The following is a 23,571-nucleotide window of genomic DNA, read 5'->3' on the forward strand; positions in this document are numbered from 1 at the left end:
AGGGCTTGGTTTGTGGTCAACGAGGTGGCCCCTCTTTCTTTCTTCTTCACCTGTTGCTGGCACTACCTCGCAAATGCGGGAAACGACAACATACAACCTCCTCCCCCAACCCCCTCACACATCGGCATCTTAACACAGGGAACAACCCCCCACCCCCCCAGGTACGACCCTTTGAGCACAAGGGTACGACCCATGTTAAAGTAAACACGGGTCGTACACCACTGCACCGTAAAGTAAACAATGGGTCGTACACCACTCCATCGTGCCCCCCCCCCCAGATAAACAGGAGAGATTCTCTTTATCACTCACAAGATAAGATATCTTTATCACAAGGGCAAATGTAAACCATTTAATGACATGAACAAAGTTATGTACAGTAGCGCACATCCCGGAGAAGCGCAGAAAACGGGAAGTATCACGACACTCTACCGAAAATGTGACCTCTTACACTCATAGAAAATGATAAGCAACTCTGAAAACCCAAAGAAAACGGTTAAGCATCTCTGTCATCCGTAAAATATGGAAAACGATAAACAGCTTTGCCATCCGTAGAAAATGGTAAGCACCTCTGGCATCCATGGAAAATGGTAAGCATCTCTGCCATCCGTAGAAAATGGTAAGCACCTCTGGCATCCATAGAAAATGGTAAGCATCTCTGCCATCCGTAGAAAATGGTAAGCATCTCTGCCATCCGTAGAAAATGGTAGGCACCTCTGGCATTCATAGAAAACGTTTCTAACACCCACAGAAAACTGTACACATTGACTAATTTAACACGAAGTCGCTCAATCGAATAAGACTGGCTGTAATGTCTTCGATTTCTTTCACCTAAAAGTACAATGTGTCTTTATTCCTCGATTAATATACATCCGGTATGCGATCCCTTGTATGACAATGTATCTACGTTCTCCTGACATTTAGATAGTTAAACGAAATATATATAACGAATATATATATAGATAGATATAGATATATGTTAATATGGATAGAGATAAATGTTAAAATGATAATGGCAGTGTAAAATACTTATTAATTTTGCTTTTTCTTACAGAATTACTATACTCATAATAACTATATTTACAATAATATATAATAACTATAATGCCAAAGTAAGAATGTTCATGCAAATTATATGTAATACACCTGCGTGTCGTAGAAGGCGACTAAAAGGAGAGGGCGCAGGGGGGGGGCTGGAAATCCTCCACTCCCATTTTTCACTTTTCCCAGAAAAGGAACAGAGAAGGCAGCCAAGTGAGGATTTACCCCCTCAACGGCTCAGTCACTAGTTACTTCCGCTACCTCTCTACCGCGGAAAATGGCGAATACGTAATGAAAATTGAACTTTTATATTTACAACCACCGGATCTATGCAAGTAAGCGTCCATTAATGTTCGAATTACTCGCCGGAGAACGTAAATGGGTCATTCCTCTATTGCGCATGACGTTAATAATAATAATACTAATACTAATAATAATAATAATAATAATAATATCGGTGTGAAAAACGAAAGATTGAGCCGGTGGTGGCGTGTGGCAACCCTCCAACGGGCACGGGCGCATCTCTTGCGTCTTATGTTTACGAATAGCGTCTACCCGCGTCGGTTACGACCCGCAGGCACGACGCTACGACCCCAGGGTACGACCCTCCAACCCTCCCTCTGAGACACGTAAACCACCAGGCCTACAACAACCACCTTGGTGGAAAAATTGTAGATTCCATAACCACCCCCTCTCTTCCTCCCTCCTAAAAAAAATATGGTGGACAGAAATCATTTTTTTCCCCAAGTGTTCCCAGGAGAGATGCGTGGCTGGGGCCTACTTCAGACAGGCCCACCTGCCCTGCCAAGTGTTTTAACCAAACTGCTCTCTTATGCCTTACGCCCTCTCACTACCCACGTACAATTCCTTCTTAACTACCCATCCTTTATGAACCACTCCACGTCCGTCAGGTCCACCGAACGATCCTGCCAACCTTGCTGATCAACATACCCACATCATTCTCCCACCACCATAAACACCAACACTACGTATGACGCAATATGTCACTCAGCAGTCAACCAACACGTACCCTTGCACACCCAATACCTTGCTCTAATATATATATATATATATATATATATATATATATATATATATATATATATATATATATATATATATATATATTTTTTTTTTTATACTATTCGCCATTTCCCGCGATAGCGAGGTAGCGTTAAGAACAGAGGACTGGGCCTTTGAGGGAATATCCTCACCTGGCCCTCTTCTCTGTTCCTTCTTGAAAAAAAAAAAAAAAAAAAAAAATTATTTATTTATTTTGCTTTGTTGCTTTCTCCCGCGTCAGCGAGGTAGCGCAAGGAAACAGACGAAAGAATGGCCCAACCCACCCACATACACATGTATATACATACACGTCCACACACGCAAATATACATACCTATACATCTCAACGTATACATGTATATACACACACAGACATATACATATATACACGAGTACATAATTCATACTGTCTGCCTTTATTCATTCCCATCGCCACCTCGCCACACATGGAATAACATCCCCCTCCCCGCTCATGTGTGCGAGGTAGTGCTAGGAAAAGACAACAAAGAACCCATTCGTTCACACTCAGTCTCTAGCTGTCATGTGATAATGCATCGAAACCACAGCTCCCTTTCCACATCTACATTCCACACACACACACACACACATATATATTTTTTCCTACGAGTCCACGGGGAAAATGAAACACGATAAGTTCCCAAGTGCACTTTCGTGTAATAATCACATCATCAGGGGAGACACAAGAGAGAAATATAACAGTCAGTTTATATAAATCGAAGAGACGAAGCTAGAACGCCATTTGGTAAACATGGGATCACGCGCAAAATTGTGATCCTTTCCAACATATATATATATATATATATATATATATATATATATATATATATATATATATATACCCTCACGCAGTGGCATACATTCCTTTATAGACAACAATACCGACACTGCAAACAATAATGTTTTATTCTGGAACACAGGACGTCAATACAACACAGGACATCAAGACAACACAACACAAGACATCAAGACCACACAGGATGTCAACACAACACAACACAGGACGTCAACACAACACAGGACATCAAGACAACACAACACAAGACATCAAGACCACACAGGATGTCAACACAACACAAGACATCAAGACAACACAGGATGTCAATACAACACAACAAAGGACATCAAGACAACACAGGACGTCAAGACAACACCAGACATCCCCCCTGGCATAGTCGCATTTCCCGGCAACGTCGCATTTCACGAAGACTTGAGATATGGCGGACGGGGGGCTTCAGTGACGCGGCCTAGTTTTCCCCAAACTGGGTATTCCTGCTTCCTCCCTGCTTGCCTGTGTCTCCACCACAAGTGTCATGACAGAGCAAATGGAGGTGTTGCGTGCAGCAGCAGCAGCAGCAGCCTCTTGGCATAGTACCAGGGGCCCTTCTTCCACCCAAACCCCAGTCTTTCCCCAGCCATTTAAAATAATCTTGCATGTGGCTTACAGGGTGCCTCCCAGCGCTCACGAGAATATAATCTTTTCACTCGACACGAGACTGAATCTTCTCATCTGAATATTCTCAAGATAACCTAAGGATCCGGGCCTGCTAATGTAATCAACTCTATATTTCCACTCTATATTTCCACTCTTGGAAACCATCTCGTTTACAGAAACCCGTAAATGTATATATATATATTTTTTTCTCTTCTTATCCACAGGTTAATATCCGAATTTAACTGTCGATTAACGGAGTTAAAGGACTCGAGTCACTGTCGCTTGTATATATATATATATATATATATATATATATATATATATATATATATATATATATATATATGCTGGTGTTACCGGACTGCCCGCTCAAGGCTATACCGCGAGTGAACAATCGCCTTTGGCAAGCTGTATCACTGGGAGTACAAAAAAAAAAAAAAATTCATTTCCAAGGAGTCTACGTTGCTCTGATACTTGTCGTAGCGCGGCCTTTAGAAAACGGTCCTGGAATAATTATTGGTAAAATTAGCATACTTAACAGCGTTGCCAGAGGCACGATACCTATTTTTGTACAGGTACGGTACTATTGGCCTTGGTACGATGTCCAATAGCAGTCTGGCGATAATTTGAAATTTGGGACGCTATTCTTATATAATCTGCGATAATCATTTTTCTAAGAAGAAAAATATGAACATGATGAGGAAAAACATTACATAAGACTAAAAATAGTTGGACCTTCTTCCATACAATACAGCAGGTGTAGGTAATGGTTGGGGGCGAGAAGAGGGAGCTTTAATTAATCTAGTGTCGTTCATACATCATGTCTGAACTGTCTGATAATCAGAAGTGAGTGAAGACAGGTCAAGGACCTGGTGCACTGATGAGAAAAGCCAAGACGTGAACCAATAAACACAGACATGAGTGGGAGAAACAGTTTACTTGATTGTTGCCTTTATAGAAAGATCTATACAAGGTTCTGTGTCGCACATGTAATATTGGAACTAACAGCTCAGATAACAACTATTAAGTTGCACTTAAACAGTGAATAGCACAGGAAAATGTGTGCGCTGCTCTCATCAAACACATTAATGGCGTACACCTGGTGAAACCAGTAAACTTACTCTGTTAAAACGGTCGAAATATACATATAAGTTTTCGTGAGGCTGATCATATATGTACAGACCTTCACTCACTAATTGCACAAGAACTGAAAACGAAATGGCAAAGTGCCAGAAAGGTGTGTGTTCATGTTATGGCCGAGTCTGACAGACATGACCAAATTAAGTACTTGAAGCAGACCAAGTTTAGCATTGCAATGGATGAATCTACAGACATATTCACTTCTCACAATTTATGTATAATGGTAAGAGTGGCTGAAGAAAATGTTTTTTTTTTTCACTTCTCACAATTTATGTATATTGGTAAGCGTGGCTGAAGAAAATGCTGTTTTCTTTTCTCTTAACCAAAGTTTCGGAATTTGATGCCGACAGTCATTTTCACCTCAGGAGCGGAGAATAATTTATATACTTTAAAGTGGCAGTATGATTTTGTAAGCCCATGCACGACTGTATACATGTCAAAGTGGCAAATATACACCAACCTCAGGGAAAAAAAAAAAATCATAGCACGATACTTTTGCCCCAAAATGCGATAATTTGGCTGAAAGGATCTGGCAACGCTGATTAACAGCCATTGAAGTAAGAAACTGGTGTTAAGCCAATTATTCCTACCTGGGGTTGGCTGGTGGCTGGATATGGTGTGTGGGCGGCACCACGCGGCCTCTAAGAACGGAGTGCCAAGCACACTGAGGTGAGGTTGTATTGGAGGTATTTATGTTTCTTTGTGTAGGTGTTGAATGTTTGTGTTTGCTCTAAATGCTTTGTTTGTTTTGCTTTTTTTTTTTTGCTATATTTGCTTTTAACAAAGGGGAGGAGGAGGGGGGGGAGGGACGACCAGGTGGGTGAAGTATAGTTTAGAATGGAGTGGATGTATGTAGAGGACAAAGGGGGAGGGGACGACCAGGTGGGTGAAGTATAGTTTAGAATGGAGTGGATGTATGTAGAGGACAAAGGGGGACGACCAGGTGGGTGAAGTATAGTTTAGAATGAAGTGGATGTATGTAGAGGACAAAGGGGGAGGGGACGACCAGGTGGGTGAAGTATAGTTTAGAATGAAGTGGATGTATGTAGAGGACAAAGGATTTTTTCTCCCTTGTCCCAATCTGGGACCAGCAAGAGTTCTGAGGGCATTCAGTTCATGTATGGGGATTGAGTTGATGTTGTGTGGAAAGATGTGTATATATCAGGCATGTGTTGTCTGTGATGCCTGGTATAATTGGGGTTTGGTCCAATAGGAGAGGATGACCATTTAGATTAACAGAAGGGTGGGTTGTATTCATCCTTGTCTGAGTTTGTATGAGAAAGACAGACAACAAGAGGCCTGATTGACCCACAACTGGGTTGTCTGGTAAGGAAAAAAGAAACTTATAGAAATGTAATTCCACTTAGCAGGTTTTTACAGCTGTCACTGACTCCCTGCTGCAGCACATTGACCTTATAATGTCCCCATTACCGCTGTCGCTTATACAGTTTAAGGAGATCGGCAGTACAGTAATCCAATTGAAAGTATAAAGAGAAGAGATAGGCCCCTGAAGAGACAGATAGTTCCAGTGAGAGATCTGATTAGGACTAGGGATGATTTAGATAAAGATGCTTGAGGAACAACAAGGGATCAGGTACAGTGGAAGCATTTTGTATACAGAGGTGGTTTGAATGGAGACATGAATGTTACTCTCACTGTGCAAAGTGGGAGTTTATAATGTTACTGTTCAAAGTGGTTGTTCATATTTTGCTTGAAGACATTGGGCATGGGTTAGGGATTTATACGAGTGATTTCAGAGGCTACATGTAAATGATCCACATCATGAAATCAGAAAATAGGGTTAATGATGAAAGATAGATAGATAGTTGCATTAACCAGTGGCAGCTAGAGACTCAGTGTGAACGAATGGGGCCTTTGTTGTCTTTTCCTAGCACTACCTCGCACACATGAGGGGGGAGGGGGTTGTTACTTTATGTGTGGCGAGGTGGCGATGGGAATGAATAAAGACAGACAGTATGGATTATGCACATGTGTATATATGTATATGTCTGAGTGTATATACATATGTATATGTTGAGATGTGTAGGTATGTATATTTGCGTGTGTGGACGTGCATGTATATACACGTGTATGTGGGTGGGTTGGGCCATTCTTTCGTCTGTTTCCTTGCGCTACCTCGCTAACGCGGGAGACAGCGACAAAGCAAAATAAATTAATAATAAATAAGAAAATCATCTAAACTACTTTTGAAGGTATTTTATAGTCTTATTCACTACATCCTATGGTAACTTATTCCAGTGCTCAACTCACCTGGTAACCGTATTTTCTTGTATTTCGAAAAGGTGTTAATGATTTAGTTTATCGGACTTATTTAGAATTTTGAACACTTGGATTAAGTCGCCGCGAAGTCTACGTTTTTCAAGGGAGGATTCAATCGTTTTAGCCTCTCTTTGTATGCCAGATTTCCAAGGGATAGGATAAATTTTGTCGCACGCCTTTGTACTTGATCTACTTATTCCTCATCTTTTCATATAAGTTTGGGGACCAAGACTGGACTGCAAATTCAACATGTCTTACTAGAGAATTATAAAGTGTGAGAATTGTTTCTGGTGTCTTGTAATCTATGTTCCTGGCTATGAATCCTAATATTTGGTTGCTGTTTTTACTTGCTACTTGAGTCCACACTGTTTAGTGTATCTCAGATTGTTGCTAATGACAACTCCCAAGGTCCTTTTCTTCATTTACTTTAGTTAGAGAATTTTTGAGTAGTTTGTAGTCGTAACGTACAGTCTTGTCTCCAAAGTGCATAACTTTACACCTGTCTACATTAAACTTCATTCCCCATCTGTCTGACCACTCTGCTTGTAAGTTAAGATCTCTCTGGATCATTTCACAGTCTTGCCTGTTTACAGCTCTACCTCCAAGTTTAGTATTGCCAGCAAACTTGGAGATCTTAGATGTAAGACCAAGTTCAAGGTCATTAATGTATATTATGAATACAATTGGGCCTAGGACCAACCCCTGTGGCATACAACTTGTTACTTTTAGCCAATCTGAGGTTTTGCTGTTTGATACAACACACTGCTTTCTTCCTGTAAGCCAGCCTCTGATCCATGTACATAGTACTTCCTCGATTCTGTGTGCTTCAAGTTTATGTGAGTCTCTAGTGAGGTTCTCCATCTCTTAACAGGGTTTTGGTAGACTTCTATGATGATGCAGTCATTGTTTCAGGTGAGTCAGTTTTCTTTTTGCAAGTGATAAGCTGTGTGTTCAATACTGCTTGACTGGTGTAAGATGCTGTGAAATCTTTGCATAGGTAAGGGCTTCACACTGGTCTGCAGGAGGAGACAGAAAACATGTAGGAAAAGAGTCCCAGTATTATCCAGCACCCCTTTCTAAAAGCACCAACAAATCAAGGCTGTGCTACTTCCAGTAGCAAGAAAAGATGGACTTCTATGAAGTAAAAAAAAGTTCTTTGAAATTGATACAGCCTCATCGTACGTGACTTTTCACTTTAGGTGTAACCTCGAGCAGGCAGTCTGATAAAATACACAAACACATATATATACATCAATTACATTTCATTATAATTCATCGCCATTTCCCGCATCAGTGAGGTAACGCCAGGAAACAGACGAAGAATGGCCTATCCACTCATATACACATAAATGCCCATACACGCACATATACCTACATGTACAAATCAACATATAAACATACACACAGACATATACATGTATACACGTGTGCATACTCATACTTGCTAGCCTTCATCCATTCCTGGCACCACCCTGCCCCACAGGAAACAGCTTCACTACCCCCTGCTTCTGTGAGATAGAGCCAGGAAAACTTAAAAAGGCCACATTCATTCACATTCAGCCTCTAACTGTCATGTGTAATGCACCAAAACCATAGCTTCCTATCCACATCCAGGCTCCACAGAACTATCCATGGTTTATCCCAAATGTTTCACATGTTCTGGTTCAGTCCACTGACAGCACGTCGACCCCGGTATACCACATTGTTCCAATTCACTCTGTCCCTTACACGCCTCTCACCCTCCTGTATGTTCAGGCCCTAATTGCTCAAAATCTTTTTCACTTCATCCTTCCACCCCCAGAACAACAGGAAAACTCCGGCTCAGGGTGGTAAGAACAACAGTAACGCTCCAGCTAAGGGTGGTAAGAACAACAGGAAGACTCCAGCACAGGGTAGTAAGAACAACAGTAAGGCTTCAGCTCAGGATGGTAAGAACAACAGTAAGGCTCCAGCTCAGGATGGTAAGAACAATAGGGAGGCTCCAGCTCAGGGTGACAAGAACAACAGGAAGACTCCAGCACACAGTGGTAAGAAAAACAGTAAGGCTCCAGCTCAGAGTAGTAAGGAAACTCCAACTGTGTGTGATGTGGCCGAAGAGGTGAAGTCTGGGAACGACCTAGTTCATAAGAAGACCAGAACTCGTAGGAAGAAGAACGTTACTCCAGCTCAGGGTTCTGGCAATAGGGCTTCTCCAGTTCGGGAGTCTGGTAAAAACAGAACCCCAGCTAAGGAGTCGGACATATGCAAGGCTGGTAATAATAACTGGTCTCCTGCTTCTCCTTGTTCCCTCCACCTCTGACACATATCATCTTCCGTCAACCTTTCCTCACTCACTCTCTCCATATGTCCAAATCATTTCAATAAAACCTCTTCTGCTCTCTCAACCACACTCTTTTTATTTCCCACATCTCTTACTTGATCAAACCACCTCACCTACATAATGTCCTCAAACATTTTGTTTTCAACACATCCACCCTCCTCCTTACAACCCTATCTACAGCCCATTCCTCGCAACCATATAATATTGTTGGAACTACTATTCCTTCAAACCTACCCATTTTTGCTCTCCGAGGTAATGTTCTCACCTTCCACACATTCGTTATCTCTTTCAGAACCTTTGCTCCCTCCCCCACTCTGTGACTCGCCTCCTTCTGCAGCTTCTCACTCGAATCAGCCACCAGAGTTGTATCATCGACAAACAACAACTGACTCACCTCCCAGGGTCTTTCATCCCTAACAGACTGCATACTCGCCTCTCTCTCTCCAAAACTCCCTAACCACCCTATCCATAAACAAATTAGACAACCATGGGGACATCACACACCCCTGCTACAGAACGACCTTCACTGGAAACCAATCACTCTCCTCTGTTCGTACACATGCCTTACATCCTTGGGTAAAACTTTTCACTGCTTCTAGCAGCTTACCTCCTATACCATATACTCTTAAGACCTTCCACAAAGCATCTCTATCAACCATATCATATGCCTTCTCCAGATCCATATATGCTACTTACAAATCCATCTGTTTTTCTACGTTTCCATCACTTGGCGAGTACAGACTTCAAAATGTTTTATAATATTCATCTACAGTATGTACTGTAGTTATGGCACTTATTGAAAACAATTTCTGGTATCTGTCTATGGTTAAGTGCTGGACTGTATTTAATATATACCATGCTGCAGTACTGAACATTTGTGCTTGTCCAAAACACCACCCCAGGAACAATGCTCCCCAAAAATTAGTGGCCATAAATGTATCACTCACTAAACATACGCGTTTCTTTGGGAATATATGTTTTGTATGTTACAGTTTCAATTTCTGCAACATTTATGAGAACATGATCCTTGTGATTAATGAGAATAAGGTGTATGTATACTGTCATCACCTATGTAAGTGAAAAAACTGCAAAGATCATTCACAGCCCACACTGACAGAAATAAGAACTGTCAGAAGGGAATGAAACTTGTCACTCTCTCCATGTTAAAGACAGGAGAGATGTACTCCACACACTGGAAAACCATGAAAGTATGATTTTTAATCTACACCGTAATTGGTATGGTTTGGAGGATGTAGGCAAGTCTGGAAGAATATATGATATAGTGGTCTAATTACTATGGTTATGTGAGATAATGTGTTTATTTTGGGTCTTTGATTCTTGTCTCGCATACTTTCAAACATGGCTGTGTTTTGAAGCTGATGGTAAATGTATAGTTCATTAAATAAAACACTTATGTAATATATCTCGGAAATTAGAGAGAACTTTCTCTCAACTTTACCCAAAACTCTCTTGAAACACCACCACCAAAACCATACGGTAAAAGAAATCACTTTAAACAACCAGGACTTAAAAATGTTTAACTCAATCCCTGCAAATAATGAAATATCATGAACCACCCAGGAGACAAATTACAAAAACTCACAGATCAAAAACAGCTACTGAGTTCTCCTTGGAAATGCCAGGATGAAAAGGGAATGCAGGCCAGCAAGCTAAATCCTTAGAGGAGGTGACTGATCGGAAAACAACGCAGTAGATTCATGCACGAGTGAACTTTGGAAATAGAGACATGCCTCCAACACCGACGTAAGGAACAGTCAGGTACCAATTATTCGTAATCATGATGTCACTTCTGGAAAAGGTTCTTCCTCATAACTAAAGGGCAAATGACATTTTTCAGATATGATGAAATCACTTAGAAAATTCCATCTTATAGAGCACACCATTTATCTCAATCTGCTTCTACACATTTCATTTTACTAACAGCCTGTAGTAAATTAACACTTGAAGATTCAGGTCATGTGCCCTGGGCCTGTCACATTTAGAGACCTCCCACAAAAGTCAACCAAATTCTGAAAAATGAGCACCATGTGTGTGTGATCAATGAGGTAGAATACCAAACTGTTAAGTGCTTTTTAAATCACACTAAATACAGAGTAATTTGTTTTTATTCAAATGACTGCACTGGTTTAACTTTGAAAATAAATAACTGTGGAATATGTTTAAGCACACCTTTACAGACACTGCAATTCCTGTGATGTGAATAACCCTTAACTCTGTGAATCCCTATAGAAATGAAGTGCAGTAGTTAAGATGGAAAGTCACGTCCTGAGGCAAAAAGTATGGAAATATATGGTGGATTTTACCTCCCCATTGCTCAAGTGGTGATCGACCAGCCTCTTGGCAGTAGACATCTGACCTCTCCAAGCACTCCAACCTTGGGACCTTGGCAACGTCAACACCAAGGTACACAAACTCTCATGCTACTCGTTCTGATATCCTTGGCAGCATCATCTCACCGGTATACACACAAGAATTTAAAGATTATCTTTAAGTACTGTTCTGGGCAAATAGTACTTAGCACATCCATCATTAAGCTACACTGACCTGTATTCTGAGGAGCTAAAAGCTAAGCACAGGTGCAATGTATCAAGATATCTTACACATCAAAGAAAGTTATTTTAGTTTAGATTTAATTTTCTGTTAGAGCAGCTAATGATGACGCATATGTAGTTACAGCTGTCACATCACATTTTCAATTCTAAATTTCTTTCATTCTTATTTTGTTATTGATATTTTAAGCACTATTTCAACTCTAAAAATCTTAATCAATGTTTACCTATAAATTATTATTTATTATACTTTGTCGCTGTCTCCCGCGTTTGCGAGGTAGCGCAAGGAAACAGACGAGAGAAATGGCCCAACCCCCCCCCCCATACACATGTATATACATACGTCCACACACGCAAATATACATACCTACACAGCTTTCCATGGTTTACCCCAGACGCCCCACATAAATATAAAATCAAGATAAGTATTCTGATGGATTCTATGTTGCTATAAGCACATGCTGTTTCAGCAGCAGGAGTTACCACTATGTTTCAGGCAAAGTGCCAAATAATCAGTGATCTCCTCTGAAGTATTGCTCATTATTGCTTCAGATGATCAGTGTGACACAAATTTGTTACTTTATCAAAACTCTCCTATATTTCAGTGTGTGGAAGAGTCTTTTCTAAGTGGTGCAAAGCTAATGTTGTGTCAACATGAATGCCCTCAATGGTACATTCTTTGAAAATTTTTCTATACCAAATTAACAAACCCAAATTTAACCTATGTTATGCAAGCCTTTTATCATCTCAAATTAAACAAGGGTTTGTTTGGTTCAGGTTAGTATTCATAAAAAAGAAAACAAGTTATATCTAACCATACATTTCTCCCTATGTTCAAAGCCCTCACCTGTTTTATGAGGTTCACATAAAACTGCAACAAATGAACAGGAGAAGTTACTCCCCACTCACAAACCTCTCATTCCTGGCATTAAATCCTCTGTTCTTTGAAGTTATGAAAAAAAAGGAATAAAGTATTGCTAGAAAAGTATGTAATCACCATATTTCAAACAAACTGTGATAGGAAAAAATGTTGGTCATACTGTACATACTAAAAGAAGTTAGACAGAGCATGGTAAAGTACCAGTTTAACCCAAACACTATTTCTCTTTGAAACTGGATGAAACTGACATCAATACATTCCTTACACGTAAAACACTTGATCGAGACTAGTGCTGAATGATTTGCATCATTTTCTTGTATTGTATGACATTTAATACTGTATCTGAATAGTGGGGAAGGCTATGAAGATCAGGGACAATTTGGGATGATAATAAAATTGGTAAAATGCTATGGCTAAAATCAACAGAACCTTCAGGTATCTCACTTACCTCACCAAAGCAGTCAAGATTTACCATAGAAAGAAACCAACATTAATGTATTCTGGTGACGGGAACAAATGACTGCTTGAGGGGAGTCTGGGTGGCAACATCATCAGCTGCTCAGTGTGTCATCTACATGTTTACATTCATTGGCAGTTGACAAAATGCTCAGATCATGCACACAGCTTGTATATTTTGACTGTAACACTCAAATTCAAGAGAAATCTCAGCTATCAGGGGAGGAAAGATGAGGTTTTGACATATTTTGTTGATCTTTACAAGCAGCTACTGTAGTCCTCCAACTTTTAAGTTTATTTGCCTCTCATTTTCTCTAATCAACGTAGCCCTCCTCGCTACCACATTATATGTTACTTAAGGATAAATATAAAGCTCGTATTTATGCAGCACCTATCTAAGTCACTTCTACCACATGTAAGGAGTTTTGTCAAATGCCATAGAGAAACATGTGTGGTATGGTTATACTTAACACCCTACCTTCACACCGTAAAAATGCAAATTGATATATTTTCATTTTTATAATTCTTTTGGTTCCACTGGGCATATAGACTCTCTGCATACTTTGGATGCCTGTCTCTCTACTGCACCTCCGGAACTCAATCACATACCAAGATGCATTGCTGTTTCTCTGATTAATAAGGCTGTTTAGGGGCCAAAGGCTGCTGGACATTGAAACTTTAAGTGCACAGCATCACTGATGAAATATACATGGGAAATACTTGTCTACTAAGTTTTAGAATTCCAAAACTATGCCATCCATCATATTTCCAACAATCACAGTTACAGTAATGAACTCAGCATTTTGGGCCCTGGATGTTTACTTTGCTATATCTTCTCGTTTTGACTTTTCAGAAACTTATATTTTTCTGAAAGAATATTAGTCCTCCATGTCTGTCATATCTAGCAGGATTTATTTTTCTTTGTGCAGACTAAAACCATACCTCCAAAGATTTTCCCTGAGGTATGTTCATCATCATAAATCTTTCCGAGCTGTCTGCTTCAGTAAATGCAGTCTGACATTTCTTATTGATCATGAATGGATATGACAAGAGGCAACAGTAACTCGTCTGATTAATACTAGATCTTGAAATCTATACATCAGTTTTGTCTTCATCCTGAAATTTACTCAAAGATCATCTGACTGTAGGCCTCCTGTGGAGTCCTCTTCAGTCAACTCCGCGTCTAAATTCAAATATTTTAGGACATGTCTGGTCGTGTGTATTTTCTCATTGTAGCTATATTTCTGTGCTTGCCTTTCCCAAAAAACGATCTAGTCTAGCTTCAAAGGAATGTACTGATGGTGCTGTTATTACCTTCTCTGGTAGGCTGTTCCATGTTTCTACTGTTCTTTGTGTAAACAAATATTCCCTAATATCTAATATTGATCTTGATTTATACAGTTTAAGCTAGAGCCCACAGGTGGAGTCATCACAGGGTTGTGCAAAACTGGACATTATTTCATCATATTTTCCAGTTAGTACCTTGTATATCTTGACCATATCAACTCTAGATCGTCTATATGCCAGTGTTTGAAGGCTTAATTTCTTGAATCATTCTTCATACAAAGGTGTTGATAGCCCCAGTACTTCCTTAAGTCACTCTTCCCTGGACATTTTCTATAGCTTCAATATGTTTCTTTTGATGTGGACACCATACTTGGTTGGTATCCTCAAGATGAAGTCTCACCAGTGCTGTGGTTGGTTTTTTAATCCATTTATTCCATTGTTTTTCTTAGTACACCCATAATTGAGTTTGCCTTGTTGATCTTATCAGATGTGTTGTTCAAAAGATAGTTTGGTGTCGAGAGTCACTCCAATATCCTTCTCTGTTTCTACATACTCCATGGGTTGTAAACTTTCCTTCAGACTCTACGCTTTCCACTCTACTTTCGATTTTCCAATTCTCACAACTTTACATTTCTTCAGGTGGAAGCATAGAAGCCATTTTTCAGACCATTCACATAGTGTATGTATGTCTTTTTGTAAGTTGTCATAATCAGTTTAACGAAATATACCTCTAAATGCTTTAGTATCATCTGCAAATAGGTACGTGTTAGAATCTAGATTGGTGACTTTTGGCATACTGTTGATGTATAGTACAAACACAATGGGACCCAGCACTGATCCTTGAGGTATTCCACTCGAGACTTCTTTCCATACAGATTTCGCCCCATTTACTATTACAAGCTGTTTCCGTCCAAGCAAAAAAGATCTTATCCATGCACTGTACTGACCAATGATATGGTATTTTTCTAGTTTTTGCAGTAGGCATAGGTGTGGGACTTTGTCAAACGCTTTCATGAAATCACTGTATATTATATCCACACAACCCTCTCTGTCCATTTGTTTAGAACTTGTAGAAGTTGTAGCACAGTAGAATAACTGCTTATGAAGCCAAACTGATTCTTAATAAATAACGTATGTCTTTTCATTTGCTCAATTATTTGTTCTCACTAGTGATTCCATTAGCTTGCATACTATACTAGTCAAACTAATGGGTCTATTATTAACAGCTACTTTCTTATTCCCTTAAACTAAGCTGTGATGTCAGTGCATTTTCAGTCTTCTGAAAGTTATGTGTGAATGTGTTTGAAATATAATTGCTAAGGGAGTGCATATGACACTGCTGACTTCCCTGAGTACTCTAGGGTGTATCCCATCTGGCCCTGGTGATTTGGAGATGTCCATCTTATCTAGTTTTGCTTAACTTTCTCAATGCTAAATGCCATTGTTTGTAATGGTGGTGCTACCTCATGTTTTCAGCCATTCCCCAGAAACCCTAAAGAACAAAATCCACAAGGACTGCAGCAGGGTCAGTGAAACACATCTAATACAGTGACACCCATCCGGACACAGAAACGATTAGCAGTTCTAGGTTAGGTTGGTTAGTAACCTGAGTTTACTGCTAGAGGGCAGGATATATGTTGTCACATCATCAGGATGGAGATCACGATACAAAAATCATTAAACTACATCCAAAAAAAGCAATACTTTATATAATCTTATATTTCAATAGTTAAATAAGTTTTATACATTATTACGGTTTCATTTCACCAACCATACTGTACTCGTCTTGCATTTTGGTGGATTTCTTTAATCAGTACTTCAGGTGCTTACCAGTGTCAATGTGGCTTGTGGAATACCTTCACCCACTTTCCAACTGCACTATTTCTCCAAACAAAAAAGATACGTAAAGACAGCAACATTCTATCTTAGAAATTATTGAACCCGAGGAGTGCCACAGAGTCACTAGAAAGTGCCTGATTTCCGCAGAATTTGTCATATTCTAGGACTTTTACTGTGCTGTGACCTATTACGGAACACTTAATGCAGCCTATACGCATTTATCTTAAATTTGAACTCTCAGTCACATAGGTTGGGCTCAAAATAAATAAATATGATATTAAAGTATACAAAGGCCAAAAACTGATCGTAAGCCTTACCTGACCACCGTGGCCATCAAACACACCGAAGAAGGACATTTTCTTCTCCCCAACGTCCACATCTTGTATTATGGAGTAGCGGTCTTCCATATTCCCCCTGCGGCCCTGCATGCCGTACAGCCCCACAATCCCCTCCCTCAACTCCCACGTCACATTGTCACTGGCCAGGGAGCCCGAGACGAGATCCAGGGCGCTTAGGGTCTTGAGGGTCGTCCCCGCCACAGAACCCAGACCCAGGAGGTAATGGGCCCTCAACATCCACTGCCGCACCAGGTGGCTACTGCTCTGGAGCACGACGCTGGCCACTATCACCAGGAACATCAGGAACAGGAAGGGTCCCGGCTGGAACATCTTGGTCTTTAGGGTCTCCCCGGGTCCGGGCATGATGAGTTCCACCAACCCCGCCGTAGTCACCCCCAGGTAACGCCAGATAATGTAGGCGTGGGTGGTGAAGACCTCGTAGATGATCTCGTCCTCCATGTCGTCGTCCATGGTGGCGGGCGGACGAGCAGCAAATTTCTCCCCGCTGGGGTGGACTCTCGGGGACCAACTGAGACGAAAATAACCCCCCGGGTCTGTGGGGTTAAATCCGGGGCCTTGCAAACAACCCCCACTCGTGGCTCTTTCCCTCCTCCCCCTCGCCAAATTTAACTCGCGGCGTCTATTAAGTCATCTCTTTCAAGCACCGTGCTTGGCTACGCGGTCACTGACAGTTATATCCATGTCCGCCGGAGATTACACGGAGATGGGGAGGAAATACGGGGCAATGGTGGCCTGGAGAAGGTCTTGTGGGCTCGCTCACCTGCCGGGGTGGAACAAGGCAGTCTGTGACGTCATTTGTTTACAACCCGACCACCATCTACCCGAGGGGTAACTATTCCACGCCACCTCAATTATCTCCATTAATGGACAAATATATATATAAATATATACTTTATTAACCGTAAGGAATTATACTTAAAGTATCGAGACATTAGATAGAAATTCCTCCTTCCTCCCATACCGTTTTTCAACTTTAGATCTGGTCGGGTTGATTACCCTATATTACTCATTAGTGTCGTATTCATATAATCATTACTAACGACAGCTTAATAACCTCTGATTATCTGTTCTCTATGGGAACTACAGTGGCTTGTTAATTACAAGTCTTCAGAGGAAACCAACAGATCTCTGAAGGAGAAAGATGATTGGAAATACGCACTTGTGAATATATTTTCCAATCATGATGAAAATATCATTTAAAAGACGAATATGGATGAAGTAATTAGACCAGTGGATTACTAGAGTCGACCAAGTGATTCGTCAGGTTTTGCAAACTACCAGTTTGTCTGTTGTCTCCCTGATATATTCCCTCATTTGATGATATATTAATGGGATAATTACGTCTTTCTTCTCTCGATCAAAATCTATATATTGAAGTTCGTCAGCTACATACCCTCTCTCTCTCTCTCTCTCTCTCTCTCTCTCTCTCTCTCTCTCTCTCTCTCTCTCTCTCTCTCTCTCTCTCTCTCTCTCTCTCTATCTATCTATCTATCTATCGTCTTTTTATTTCAATTTACTAAAGGTTTTGCGTTTCTACAAGATGGCGGGAAGACATTCACTGAAAGCGTATTTCAGAATATTTCTCTTACTCAGAAACACACAACTTATAAAGCCAAGGATTTAATGCAAAGCAAGCCAGCAAGTATTCCTTCCAGGAAAGAATTAAATTCTATTCCCGAAGTTTCACACTTCTGAGAGTTTAAGGAAATTCAGCAAAAACCATCACTTGACGGGGAAATTATTCACATTACTCACCATCTTGAAATATACAATGTCGAAAGCATTCACTATAGCTGAAGTGTAAGGGATATTTTAACATGTCAAGTAGAGAGATAATTATAAGATATGATGATTACGTATTCGTTCTGTGGAATACAGAAATTCGTAAGAAATGTATTTGTGTTTGGTTTGTAACGACTGAATCATGTTTACAAGTTTAGGTTTGGTATACTATCCGGTTTTGGCCATGTTGGTAAACAGGATGAAAATAAAAGATTCATTATATCCACTTTATTGATAGAAGTTATGAAAATGGCGCTAATTCGTCACAATCCCCGCGCGAGCCGCTAGAATGCACATATGTATTTCTGAAACACGACATGACGGGTGATCCGTCGAGAGAATGAATTTTCATATTTGTATCCGGAAATATCTGATTCATCCCAATTATGTCCGGTTATACCGACCCCGGTTCCGGATGCGTAGTGGGACTTTGGGTAAAGCGGCCGGTGTAAAAAGAGAGGTGAAAGTCTTCACCAAAAAGATAAGTACAGATTAATTTGCTTTTTTTCTTTTTTTTTCTTTTAACTGTCCTCTTTGGCTAAAGATATCCAGGTCACATGGTCGTGTCATCGGATGAGTCCTACATATTTATCACTCTACCCTGAGATGTGTGAGCCTAAGCGTCGCCATAAATTCGCGCTCCAACGATTAAGACTTCAACATAGAAAATAAGTCATGGTACAAAAGATATTCAGCGCAGAATTTATTTGTTGTTCAGCAAATCGTGAAATATAAACTGACCCCGCATTTTTTTTTAAGATAATGAAAGTCTCAGTTTGACAAAAGATATTAATTATTTACAGAAAAATACGGTAATTAATTTCCAGATGGAGTTAAGCGCCATTTTTAAATTTGAATTCCAAATCCTTAACGTTGCGAGCGATGTGTGGACGTGCTGTGAGTCCATCCACTTCACCAGACCTGATTTTGAAGGTAATTACTGAGTTTATATAAAGAACAGTGTTAACACGACGAACACGACCCTTCAGCGCAACGGCACAGCACGACCCGTGAATACGACCCTTGAGAACAACGGCACAATACGACCCTTCAGCATAACGCTACAGCACGAACCGTGAGTACGACCCTTCATCTCAACGGTACAATACGACCCTTGAGCACAACGGAACAGTACGACCCTTGATTACGACGGTTCAGAACGACTCTTGAGTGTGACGGTACGACCCTTGAGCACAACGGTACAGTACGACCCTTGACCACAACGGAACAGTACGACCCTTGACCACAACGGTCAGTACGACCCTTGAGTACAACGGTTTAGTACAACCCTTGACCACAATAGTTCAGTACGACCCTTGAGCACAATGGTTCAGTACGACCCATGACCACAGTGGTTCAGTACGACCCTTGAGCACAACGGTACAGTACGACCCTTGACCACAACGGAACAGTACGACCCTTGAACACAACGGTTCAGTACGACCCTTGAGCACAACGGTTTAGTACAACCCTTGACCACAATAGTTCAGTACGACCCTTGAGCACAATGGTTCAGTACGACCCTTGACCACAGTGGTTCAGTACGACCCTTGAGCACAACGGAACTACGACTCTTGAGCACAACGGTTCAGTACGACCCTTGAGCACAACGGTTTAGTACGACCCGTGAGTACGACGGTTCAGTACGACCCGTGAGTACGACGGTTCAGTACGACCCGTGAGTACGACGGTTCAGTACTTTGACCACAGTGGTTCAGTACGACCCTTGAGCACAACGGTTCAGTACGACCCTTGAGCACAACGGTTCAGTACGACCCTTGAGCTCATGGTTCAGTACGACCCTTGAGCACACCGGAACAGTACGACCCTTGAGCACAACGGTTCAGTATGACCCTTGAGCACAACGGAACAGTACGACCCTTGAGCACAACGGTCCAGTACGACCCGTGAGTACAAAAACGGTTTAGTACGACCCCTGAATACCACGGTACGACCCTTGAGCACATCGGTTTTGTACGACCCTTGGATAAGGTCGTTTGCTCTTTAGCGTGGCCCTTAAAGTACATATATGTTTATATTCTGGCCTTGATACCCCCGTAAGATCATGAGAATCCTGCATATTTTTAAGATGAATAATAAATATTAATTATTTACTGATAAATGGAATGTGTAGAAATTGTGTAACGGCCAAAACCTTGAGACATGGAACGTTTAGTCGTATTTAATAAAAGAATTAGTTGAATAAAATTCTTTAAAATGAACAGTTTCCCCCCGCATCAGTAATCTGTAATTCTGAGCAATGGTAAATGTGTACAAAAAAAAATAGTTTACCATGCCAATACTCTACCATTTTCTTTGAAGGTTGGTGACCCATTTTCTCTTATTCTTTCTGGGTGACTAAACTAGAATTCTGAGCAACGCTGAATGTTGACACAAACTGTGTCATCACAGTAACAATCTTAAGTTTTTTTTTTCCATGAAAGTCTATAACGCATTTACTCTTATTCTATTGGAATAACTAAACTATTTTGTCTTTTTTTTCTTGCATTACTAAATCATTTGCTCTACTGACCCCTAATAACGCTATATAAACGAAGGATTATAAGGCTTTGGGATGAGGGTAGGTACAGTAATTATTATATATTCGTAAATGTTGTAGGATAATTTCATTGACCACGACCTCAGTTCGACCTTTGACCCGACGCTTAAGGTCAACTACCAGGTCATTCGTGCCCTAACACTCAGGGGTCGAACCATCGTGTTTTGAGAATTGAAAAGTCGCCCTTCGTGGTCGTTCCGTCGTGCTTAATGGTCGTTAGAAACAAAAACAAGATTTTTTTTAAGAATTCCGGTGAAAATATCTTAAAAACCCAAAAAGAGATATTTTACAGAGGTGTGAGATAATTATCGTCAACGATGGTTAAAAATTCAATAGATAATCTAATACACTCTAGTATCTGTAGATAAAAGATAGATTTGTTGGATTTTATGATGATTTTGACTTAAGGAGGAGAAAGGGACAAGATGGCTGCCTGTGAAGTTAACCAACTTTCCCAAGGTAAGAACACGGTGATATAGGTAGTGATTATTGGAACTAGAAGTTCCATAAACATTCTAGTTTATATATGAAGACATAGACTGTTAGGTTATTATTATTATTATTATTATTGTTGTTGTTATTATTATTTATTATTGTTATTATTATTATTATTATTCCTTAGGAGAGCCTGAGAGCAGTAAATGTTTTTATATGTACATGTTGCTATGCCATGGAACGCGCGCTCTCTCCTCCTCTCCTACGACCCTTGAGCACGCCATCACGACCCTTGAGCACACCGCACTGACCTTTAAATCAAGGTTCAGATGAAAAGGCAAGGGCCATTTAAATCCCGGGGACGTGCTGGGAGGCGATAAATGCCGAGTCATGTTCCTCTCGAGGTTAATCCTGGGGATTGGGGGGACCCCCCCCCCTCCGCCGCCGCAAGGGTTGCCAAGCACTTCCTGGTAACACATTGTGAAACATTGCCAGCTTATATATTTTTTTTTCTTCCGTCTCTCTCTCTCTCTCTCTCTCACTCACGTGTTACAGAACTTCACAGAATCTTATTTCTTGACTCATTATAACACAGCGGATGCCATTGGTCTGTGATATATAAATATGTATAAAGGTTTTCAGAAGCGATGGCTGGAAGTGTTTGGCATCTATCACCTTAATGGCATACTGAGACGAGATGTTATTTAATAATGCGCTCACGTGGACTGGTTGTTTATATATTACCTCAGACGCCACGGCAATTGAACATACTAGTCAAGGACATCATATATATATATATATATATATATATATATATATATATATATATATATATATATATATATATATATATATTTCTTTTTCTTTCTTTCAAACTATTCGCCATTTCCCGCGTTAGCGAGGTAGCGTTAAGAACAGAGAACTGGGCCTTTGAGGGAATATCCTCACCTGGCCTCCTTCTCTGTTCCTTCTTTTGGAAAATTAAAAAAAAAAATAATGGAAGGATTTCCAGCCCCCCGCTCCCTCCCCTTTTAGTCGCCTACGACACGCAGGGAATACGTGGGAAGTATTCTGTCTCCCCTATCCCCAGGGATAATATATATATATATATATATATATATATATATATATATATATATATATATATATATATTATTTATTTATTTATTTTGCTTTGTCGCTGTCTCCCGCGTTAGCGAGGTAGCGCAAGGAAACAGACGAAAGAATGGCCCAACCCACCCACATACACATGTATATACATACACCTCCACACACGCAAATATACATACCCATACACCTCAATGTATACATATATATACACACAGACATATACATATACATATACATGTACATAATTCATACTGTCTGCCTTTATTTATTTGATGAAACTTGATCACCGTTTCCCGTATTAGCGAGGTAGCGCTGAGAAACAGACCAGTTGTCGACCAGCTCCTAGGGGCAGATGAACAGCTGGGAGGACTATGGACCGACGACCGTGGCCAGGGATTCGAACCCTAGGCGGGCCCCTTGAATGCAAATGAGCGCTACGTGAACCCGTCAGCCACCCCCTCCCCCCTCCCTCCCTCCCTCCCTCCACCTTTACATACCCCATAACTGAAACATTTTCGTCATCATTGTTAACTCAGAGAGAGAGAGAGAGAGAGAGAGAGAGAGAGAGAGAGAGAGAGAGAGAGAGAGAGAGAGGTGGGGTAGGGGGAGTCTAGACGAAAATATGGAAGAGGATGAGTGTGAGTTATTTACTTGGGGGGGACTTATGCCAGATTAAGTGCCTCAGCCTTCCCTCCCCCTCCTCAATCCCCTTCCCATATCCCTCTCCCAACTTTCCCCTTACCTCCCCCTCCTCAATCCCCTTCCCATATCCCTCTCCTAACTTTCTCCTTCCCTCCCCCTCCTCAATCCCCTTCCCATATCCCTCTCCCAACTTTCCCCTTCCCTCCCCCTCCTCAATCCCCTTCCCATACCCCTCTCCCAACTTTCCCCTTCCCTCCCCCTCCTCAATCCCCTTCCCATATCCCCCTCCCAACTTTCCCCTTCCCTCCCCCTCCTCAATCCCCTTCCCATACCCCCCTCTCAACTCCCCCCTTCCCTC

At 40.9% G+C, this 23,571-nt stretch overlaps 1 protein-coding gene across 1 annotated transcript in view; it reads right to left on the minus strand.

Moving 5' to 3' along the window:
- Window positions 1–17,472, minus strand: part of LOC139748759 (uncharacterized) — a 39,429-nt gene extending 21,957 nt beyond the window's left edge. The window contains exon 1 of the mRNA XM_071662187.1: window positions 16,643–17,472. Within this exon, the coding sequence (XP_071518288.1) occupies window positions 16,643–17,134 (492 nt within the window). The 5' untranslated portion in view covers window positions 17,135–17,472. The remainder of the gene's footprint in view (window positions 1–16,642) is intronic.
- Between the last annotated feature and the right edge of the window lie 6,099 nt (window positions 17,473–23,571).

This window comes from Panulirus ornatus, chromosome 5 (genome assembly GCF_036320965.1).
Source record: "Panulirus ornatus isolate Po-2019 chromosome 5, ASM3632096v1, whole genome shotgun sequence".
NCBI classification, from domain to species: Eukaryota; Metazoa; Arthropoda; class Malacostraca; order Decapoda; family Palinuridae; genus Panulirus; species Panulirus ornatus.